At 40.6% G+C, this 9481-nt stretch overlaps 1 protein-coding gene across 1 annotated transcript in view; it reads right to left on the bottom strand.

Annotated features, from left to right (window-relative positions):
* Positions 1–9481, bottom strand: part of Pign (phosphatidylinositol glycan anchor biosynthesis class N) — a 148862-nt gene that overhangs the window by 108615 nt on the left and 30766 nt on the right. The window contains exons 13-14 of the mRNA XM_032914828.1: positions 8891–8983; positions 8227–8282 (exon numbers count right to left, since the gene is read on the bottom strand). Coding sequence (XP_032770719.1) covers positions 8227–8282; positions 8891–8983 — 149 coding nt within the window. The remainder of the gene's footprint in view (positions 1–8226; positions 8283–8890; positions 8984–9481) is intronic.

Here is a 9481-nt window from a genome sequence, read left to right as displayed (position 1 = left end):
TTTCAGCCTTCAGCCTGTTAACCACCATACCGGATCCTTTCACACCAGAGAAACAAGGTCATCTTCATTCTTCCACACTGTTGAACACTGACAGCTCTGGTCTTAATCATTAGAGGCACTGGATCACACCTTCATCTCATTCTGTTAAACCCAAAATGTTCTTCGACGTTTTAAACGGCTCATGCCTCAGCCCACATCTCAGCATGTCCAGCTCACAGGTTCCCGCAGTCAGATCAGACATCACCATCCCTGAATTAAAACATTGTCACTTTGAGCCTCACTGGTTGTTGCTAAATCTTAACATTGAACACACTTACTATTTTTCATACATTTTAGAGAAATCAGCACACATTGCAGTGGCACATTCTCAACATTCTCAGCTATGGGAGACTACCAGTGCTGGCAGCTTGGCCTGACTCCAGGTCAACAAACAACTGACCGAGTCACATCCCACTGTCCCACGTCTGTCTCCTGATCCTTCTGCCTGCACGCATTCTCCAGGCACCAGTCGTTCAAATCCCTGCTCAAATGATCCAGAATCAGTCTGGTGGGGTCCTGTCAGCCAGCTGTGGTGTGTGTGTGTCTTTCAGGTAATTGCATGTAGCTCTGTTCCTTCTTCCTTTCTCTTTCTGTGTGTGTGTGTGTCACAAATCAATGAAACAAAGGAACTCTCAGCAGACTAATGGGGCTAAGAAGACTTTTATCCCAGGTCACTGAGAGTAAGATCGTTGTGGTTCGCCACTGCAGTTATGTGTTAAGGTCACCGTAAGTTTATCTCATTTGCCGTTTCAAGGGAGCATTAGTCTGATGGAAGTTCGTTCGATGCCGAGTTTCAGTGTTGCAAGCGAGATTTGACACCATCCGTCTCTGCGTTTACTCAGACTTTGAGACCACCACTGCTTTTTCACATCACTGGAACTGTCCCACATCCTGAACCTTCCCAGGCTGCCCGGATGCAGCATCCTGCTGGAGTCCTCTTCCTTCATTCGGGTGTCCCATAAAAATAAATTTCATGTTCTCACTGAATTTTTCAACCAAACCAGCCTTCAACACACACACACACACACACACACACACACACACATGCAACATATTTAATCTGCATAACATTGATTAACAGAAATCGAACTCTCGTGACTGTGCCAGCTCGATTCTGCCAACTGTTCAACAGGTGTCTGTTCTGCTCAAGTTCTATTTCAACATGTCAGTGCTCTAACCAGTGAGCCATCTCCAGCCCTGCCCTGTCTTTAGGCATTGGTGTTCAGACCGCCTCAGTTCTCTGTCATTTTGCTAGGTTCATTTCATCACTCCACAGCTCAGGTCTCACATGGTGCCACAGCAGTACCTGCCAGTGTTCACTGAGGATTTGACCATCTCATTTGATTTGCTCACATGCTCAGCCATTCATTTAATCCAGTAATTTGTTTACTCTGTTTCATGTCAGGTGTGCCATGTGGCTTTCCACCAGCATTTGTGTTGCCTGTGATTCTGGGATCCCGAACCTTGTCTCTGAGTAACATCTTTCACCACTGAGCAGTAAGCACTCATTTTTAAATGTTGAGGATGCAAGCTAGTGCTGGCACGCAGTTCGGTGTGCATTGGCGCTTTCAAGAAATTGCAGATGTCAGAGTCTCAGAACTGTAGTTTAAACATGTTCTGTCACTATGTTGAACCGAGACTCTGAGAGCAGTTAACGCCCTTAATTTCTGAGTTCTTTCATTTTTCAGCTTGTCTGTTGAAATATTTCATTTGGTTATCACAGAATAACATTACCTGCCTTCAGCACGCAGTTTATGCTTACTCTTTACACATTGTTATGGCTTGTTTTTAGATTAATTTTAAATGTCAAAATTTTAATTGTTGTCAAACCCATGTCAGCCTGTGTGTGTGTGTGATTGAAATGTTTCCAGGTCCCATACCACCAGAATCATACTCTTCTGGCCTCATGCAAACACACTCATCTACAGACACACACACACACACACACACACACACACACATCAGACAATTGGGTTACATTTTTAAAGAAAGAGGCATGGGAGTTCAACCGCGGACTGCCCGCAGCTCACACCTCTGCTGCACCCAAACTTACGGGAAACTCCAGGTCCACAGAACAGCTGTCTGAACCCAACAGAAACTTTTCCCACTGGCAAACGGAACAGAACACCAAATCCAGAAATTCCTGGACAGCCAAATCAGTTCTCACATTAATACCTTTCACAAACTGTATCACAGTGAACCTGCACTTCCATCCCATGCCCAGCTAAACTTTACAAAATTTCAGAAGAATAAATATTCACTATATCTTCAGGTATGGTGAAAGAATTTTCAAATAGCAGTTTCGCTGCCAGCAAACTGGTTTGCTGTAAATGGCTTTTACTATGTTTAAGTATGGGCCTTGAATTCCTATTCTTTCCAGGACTTTTTTATCATGAAGGGGTGTTAGAATTTTGTCAAATGCTTTCTCAGCATCTAATGAAAATGATCATGTGGTTTTGTTCTTTCAGTTTGTTTTATATAATGGATCCGTTGATGGTTTTCCATTATATTAAACCATCCCTACATGCCTGGGATGAAACCCTTGATCATGGTGGATGATTGTTTTGTGTGCTCTTAAGATTCGGTTTTGCCAGAATTTTTTGAGTATTTTTGTTTGATATTCATAAGGAAATTGGTCTGAAGTTTCTCTCTCTTTGTTGGGTCTTTGTGTGGTTTAGGTATAAGAGTAATTGTGGCTTCACAGAAGGAATTCGGTAGTGCTCCATCTGTTTCAATTTTGTGGGATAGTTTGGATAATATTGGTATGAGGTCTTCTATGAAGGTCTGATAGAATTCTGCACTAAACCCGTCTGGACCTGGGCTCTTTTTGGTTGGGAGACCTTTAATGACTGCTTCTATTTCCTTAGGAGTTATGGGGTTGTTTAACTGGTTTATCTGTTCCTGATTTAACTTCGGTACCTGGTACCTGTCTAGGAAATTGTCCATTTCCTGCAGATTTTCAAGTTTTGTTGAATATAGGCTTTTATAGTAAGATCTGATGATTTTTTAAATTTCCTCTGAATCTGTAGTTATGTCTCCTTTTCATTTCTGATTTTGTTAATTTGGACACACTCTCTGTGTCCTCGTTAGTCTGGCTAAGGGTTTATCTATCTTGTTGATTTTCTCAAAGAACCAACTTTTGGTTCTGTTGATTCTTACTATGGTCCTTTTTGTTTCTACTTGGTTGATTTCAGCTCTGAGTTTGATTATTTCCTGCCTTCTACTCCTCCTGGGTGTATTTGCTTCTTTTTGTTCTAGAGATTTTAGGTATGCTGTCAAGCCGCTGAATATGCTCTTTCCTGTTTCTTTCTGCAGGCACTCAGCGCTATGAGTTTTCCTCTTAGCACAACTTTCATTGTGTCCCATAAGTTTGGGTATGTTGTACCTTCATTTTCATTAAATTCTAAAAAGTTTTTAATTTCTTTCTTTATTTCTTCCTTGACCAGGTTATCATTGAGTAGAGCATTGTTCAATTTCCACGTATATGTGGGCATTCTTCCCTTATTGTTATTGAAGACCAGCTTTAGGCCGTGGTGGTCCGATAGCACGCATGGGATTATTTCTATCTTTCTGTACCTGTTGAGGCCCATTTTTGACCAATTATATGGTCAATTTTGGAGAAAGTACCATGAGGAGCTGAGAAGAAGGTATATCCTTTTTTGCTTTAGGGTAGAACGTTCTATAAATATCCGTTAAGTCCATTTGGCTCATGACTTCTCTTAGTCTGTCTAAATCTCTGTTTAATTTCTGTTTCCATGATCTGTCCATTGATGAGAGTGGGGTGTTGAAATCTCCCACTATTATTGTGTGAGGTGCAATGTGTGTTTTGAGCTTTAGTAAGGTTTCTTTTACGTATGTAGGTGCCCTTGTATTTGGGGCATAGATATTTAGGATTGAGAGTTCATCTTGGTGAATTTTTCCTTTGATGAATATAAAGTGTCCTTCCTTATCTTTTTTGATGAATTTTTAGTTTGAAAATTGATTTTTATTTGATATTAGAATGGCTACTCCAGCTTGCTTCTTCTGACCATTTGCTTGGAAAGTTGTTTCCCAGCCTTTCCTCTGAGGTAGTGTCTGTCTTTGTCTCTGAGGTGTGTTTCCTGTAGGCAGCAGAATGCAGGGTCCTCGTTGCATATCCAGTTTGTTAATCTATGTCTTTTTATTGGGGAGTTGAGGCCATTGATGTTGAGAGATATTAAGGAATAGTGATTATTGCTTCCTGTTATATTCATATTTGGATGTGAGGTTATGTTTGTGTGCTTTTCTTCTCTTTTTTTGTTGCCAAGACGATTAGTTTCTTGCTTCTTCTAGGGTATAGCTTGCCTCCTTATGTTGGGCTTTACCATTTATTATCCTTTGTAGTGCTGGATTTGTAGAAAGATATTGTGTAAATTTGGTTTTGTCATGGAATATCTTGCTTTCTCCATCTATGTTAATTGAGAGTTTTGCAGGATACAGTAACCTGGGCTGGCATTTGTGTTCTCTTAGGGTCTGTATGCCATCTGTCCAGGATCTTCTGGCTTTCATAGTTTCTGGCCGAAAAGTCTGGTGTAATTCTGATAGGTCTGCCTTTATATGTTACTTGACCTTTTTTCCTTACTGCTTTTAATATTCTTTCTTTTATTTTGATGCGTTTGGTGTTTTGACTATTATGTGGGGAGGTGTTTCTTTTCTGGTCCAATCTATTTGGAGTTCTGTAGGCTTCTTGTATGCCTATGGGTATCTCTTTTTTTTTAGGTTAGGGAAGTTTTCTTCTATGATTTTGTTGAAGATATTTACTGGTCCTTTGGGAGTCTTCACTCTCTTCTATACCTATTATCCTTAGGTTTGGTCTTCTCATTGAGTCCTGGATTTCCTGTATGTTTTGGACCAGTAGCTTTTTCCACTTTACATTATCTTTGACAGTTGAGTCGATGATTTCTATGGAATCTTCTGCTCCTGAGGTTCTCTCTTCCATCTCTTGTATTCTGTTGGTGAAGCTTGTATCTACAGCTCCTTGTCTCTTCTTTTGGTTTTCTATATCCAGGGTTGTTTCCATGTGTTCTTTCTTGATTGCTTCTATTTCCATTTTTAATTCCTTCAACTGTTTGATTGTGTTTTCCTGGAATTCTTTCAGGGATTTTTGTGTCTCCTCTCTATGGCCTTCTACTTGTTTATTTATGTTTTCCTGGAATTCTTTCAGGCATTTTTGCGATTCCTCTCTGTAGGCTTCTACTTGTTTATTAATGTTTTCCTGTGTTTCTCTAAGGGAGTTCTTCATGTCTTTCTTGAAGTCCTCTAACATCATGATCAAATATGATTTTGAAACTAGATCTTGCTTTTCTGGTGTGTTTGGATATTCCGTGTTTGCTTTGGTGGGAGAATTGGGCTCCGATGATGCCATGTAGTCTTGGTTTCTGTTGCTTGGGTTCCTGCGCTTGCCTCTCGCCATCAGATTATCTCTAGTGTTACTTTGTTCTGCTATTTCTGTCAGTGGCTAGACTGTCCTATAAGCCTGTGTGTCAGGAGTGCTGTAGACCTGTTTTCCTGTTTTCTTTCAGCCAGTTATGGGGACAGAGTGTTCTGCTTTCGTGCGTGTTGTTTTTCCTCTCTACAGGTCTTCAGCTGTTCCTGTGGACCTGTGTCTTGAGTTCACCAGGCAGGTCACTTGCAGCAGAAAACTTGGTCTTACCTGTGGTCCCGAGGCTCAAGTTTGCTCGTGGGGTGTTGCTTATGAGCTCTCCGCGGCCGCAGCAACCAGGAAGATCTGCGCCACCCTTTCCGGGAGCTTCCGTGCACCAGGGTTCCAGATGGCATTTGGTGTTTTCCTCTGGCGTCAGAGATGTGTGCAGAGTGCAGTCTCTTCTGGTTTCCCAGGCGTGTCTGCCTCTCTGAAGGTTTAGCTCTCCCTCCCATGGGATTTGGGTGCAGAGAACTGTTTATCCGGTCGGTCCCTTCAGGTTCTGGCGGTGTCTCAGACGCAGCGGACCTGCTGCTCCTGGGCCCTCCTCTACGGGAACCCAGAGGCCGTATACAGTTTCCTCTTGGGCCAGGGATGTGGGCAGGGGTGGGCAGTGTTGGTGGTCTCTTCTGCTCTGCAGCCTCAGGAGTGCCCACCTGACCAGGCGGTGAGCTCTCTCTCCCACGGGGTTTGGGAGCAGAGAGCTGCTGCGGGCAGGGATCCGCCGGTTTGGGACTCCCCGCTTAAATACCCTCTTTTTCTTTCTTTAAAAATACTTCTTAATTGTGTTGTGTGTGTGTGTGTGTGTGTGTGTGTGTGTGTGTGTGTGTGTGTTTGCATGAGAGCCAGAAAAATGTGCATGGTGTTCTGAAAGTGGAGTATAGGCGTTGCAAGCTGCCTAATATGGGGCCTGGGGACACAATATAGGTTCTCTGCAGACCTATAATCTCTCTCAACCACTAAGCCATGTCTCCAGCCCCTTTCCTTCTTTTGATACCTCCTGTCTATTATTCATTTTGTAAAGGGAGTGTTACTTTTATGAGTGTAACAATTTTCAACATCTTGAGGTTCCATTCCTTGAATTATGTATCCTGAAGAGTCAGTTTTGCATTTTATCATCTTACGGTTTTCTGGTGTCACTGAAGGTTTCAAGTAAGTGATTTTTAGCCAGACAGGTTTGGAAACAGGTCTTATCATTTTGCTCTAAGACCTGGTTGGGGCAAGCCCCAATATGAAACCAAGCAATGTCTTTACATACAGATACATTCATGCAGGAGTTGAGATCAAAGCAACGCTCAGTATTAGACACTAAGCCAAGTGGAAGAAGGCAAAAAATATACACATGTCCTTGAAGAAGACTCTATTCTTGACCAGTCTTGCTAGAGAGGTAGGTCCAACCCTCAGAATCTCTTGCCTAAGGAATGGTGCCACCTCAGAGGGTGTGGATGTTTTTTACCCCCATTTAAATAATCAAGTTAATAGCCTACGAAATGCCCACCGGTTAGCTTGATCTAACTAATCCCTCATTAAGAATCTCTTCCCTGCTGATTCTAGATAGTGTTCAAGGTATCAAAACTAACCAATACAGTGTTCAGTCAATATGTCTTTCTTGAAAAAGATGTCAAGCACTGTATATATACACACAAAACACTTAATACATACATGTTGCTATATATATTCACTGCCATTGCTGAATTTGTGTCATCTGGAAGCCCAGCCTAACCAATTGCTCACTATTCTGAAACAAAGTAACCAGTTTTGCCTTCAGAACCACAACTCTGAAAATGCTCACTTGCAGATAGCATTAACTCCTTAAAAAACAAAATGAAAATAATCTTCAAGACATACAAACACACACACACACACACACAAACACACACAGTATGTATGTATATGTACATGTACACACAAAACAAGCATTCTATAACAATATTCAAATTTTTCTAGTTTATATAATACACCTGTACTATGCAACTTGCCAAAAGTAATTCCAATGAGCTGCTACGGCTGAAGATGACAATTCCAACGAAATCACTCCTAAAACTCCTATAATCGTTTTTTAATCAGAAGTAAAATCTTTCTGAATACAAACCTCCAAGAAGCTTGTGAGAAAAGCTGCTGAGCCCACACAGACCAGTCACACACACACACACACACACACACACACACACACACACACACACACACACACACACACACAGATTGGGCAAGGTTGAGGACTCAGATCTGCATTTTCCTTGCTCATGAAAAATAGATCTTCTCTGAGACTGGCACAAAGAATTCTGGTTCCCATCCAAGCAGCTCTGATATTTGGGAACCAATATTTCTCCAAATACCATACCTGGCCTTTCCCTGTCATTCTCTACACTCTCCCAGAGCTTTACAGACTGAACAGTTTCTATCACTATGTTCACAGTGATGGCCTCCTTCAATACCCATCTAGATCTGATATCCATGCTCCTGCATATAACGGAGGAGCTGACATCTTCATATGCAAGATGAAGTAACCAGGTTGACCAACTTCCTATACAGGTCACTACAGTACCCACACGTCCATTCCTCCTCCAGCCACTCACAAGTATACAAGGTTTGGCTCATTAGCAAAAGAAAGAAAAGAGAACATCGGTTTGGCAACCGCGTTACTAAACACAAACATGACAATGTATATACATAAATTAATCTCTCATTGTCATCAAACTCAACTGAAGTTTTTTCCTTCAAGTTAATAAAAAATATTTAAGACTTACTTAAATGGTGTAAATAAAAATGGTAAAGTAGCTTCTTTTTTCTGAGTCATTTTCACCTGGGAACCAAGCATGAAAATACTTATTATAAATGAGAAAAATAATGAATTTCATTCTGAAATATTAATATCAATTAAAACATCTCTTTGGGGATGATTAACTTTTATTGAAATAAATGGAATTTTGTGTTATTATATTGTACTGTTTTATAAATATTTAAAGAAAAATTAAATAACATTTTACTATCTCAGTAAGCTGAAAATTAATGACATCAATTTTGCAAAAATAGCACACTATAATGTAATTACAACAAACCTTCCTTAACTCTTTGAAAATAAAGAGAAGCAAAGTTTCAGTCAGAGAATCATGCCTGTAACACTGTGTTCTCTCATCTACTTCTTTTGGGCACATTCCACAAGCCAATAAGGATTTGCTTGTAGTGTTTGTACGCATACATGGCAATCTTAAAGTAAGTGATACTATACAAAGGCAATTCTATGCACTCTAACCCATGAAGCCTGTATTTCAGGAATAAAAACTTTATAACACTAAATAAATATTCAAATCTCACAATAGTAAGTTATAGGAAACTTCATTAAAATATAATATCAAGTATTTTATTTAACATTTAAAAATTATAGTACAGTTCATTTATTTTTATTTTCACCTTGAACTGTTCGAGAATCTGCACTGCATTGGTAAACATGCTCTCTGCTTTGAAGAGACCAGTGTTGTTAAGATAACCCACAGGAAGTATTCCCTAAAAAACAAACCATAACAAGTATTAATAAAAACTGTAGTGTTCTGATTGTAAAACAAGCACCATCCCATAAACCTCGTACTTTGGAGGCCAAGGTGAGGATGTTAATTCCTGGCCGGCCTGAGCTACAGAGTAAAAGTCTGTTTCAACAGACAAAACAAAGAGCTAGAAAGAACTCAGAAATTAAGGGCATTGGCTGCTCTTCCAGAATTCCTCAGTTCAATTCCCAGCACTCACTGGGTGGCTTAGGGCCATGTTTAAACTCTAGTTCTAGGGGCTCTGACATCCTCTTCTGGTTTCTTAGAACGCCAGGAATTCATATGGTACACAGACACACGTGCCAGCACTAAGCTACACATCTATAACATTTAAAAAATGAGTGCTTACTGCTCAGTGGTTAAGAAAGTCTGTTACTCTTCCAGAGGACAAAGGTTCAGGATCCAGAATCCCCATTGGGTAGCTTACAAATGCCTGAACAGGTACACACATGTGGCACAC

Source organism: Rattus rattus, chromosome 10 (assembly GCF_011064425.1).
Source record: "Rattus rattus isolate New Zealand chromosome 10, Rrattus_CSIRO_v1, whole genome shotgun sequence".
In the NCBI taxonomy this organism is placed as follows: Eukaryota; Metazoa; Chordata; class Mammalia; order Rodentia; family Muridae; genus Rattus; species Rattus rattus.
Note: the sequence above shows the minus strand (reverse complement) of the source record. Positions and strands in the feature narration are given on the sequence as shown.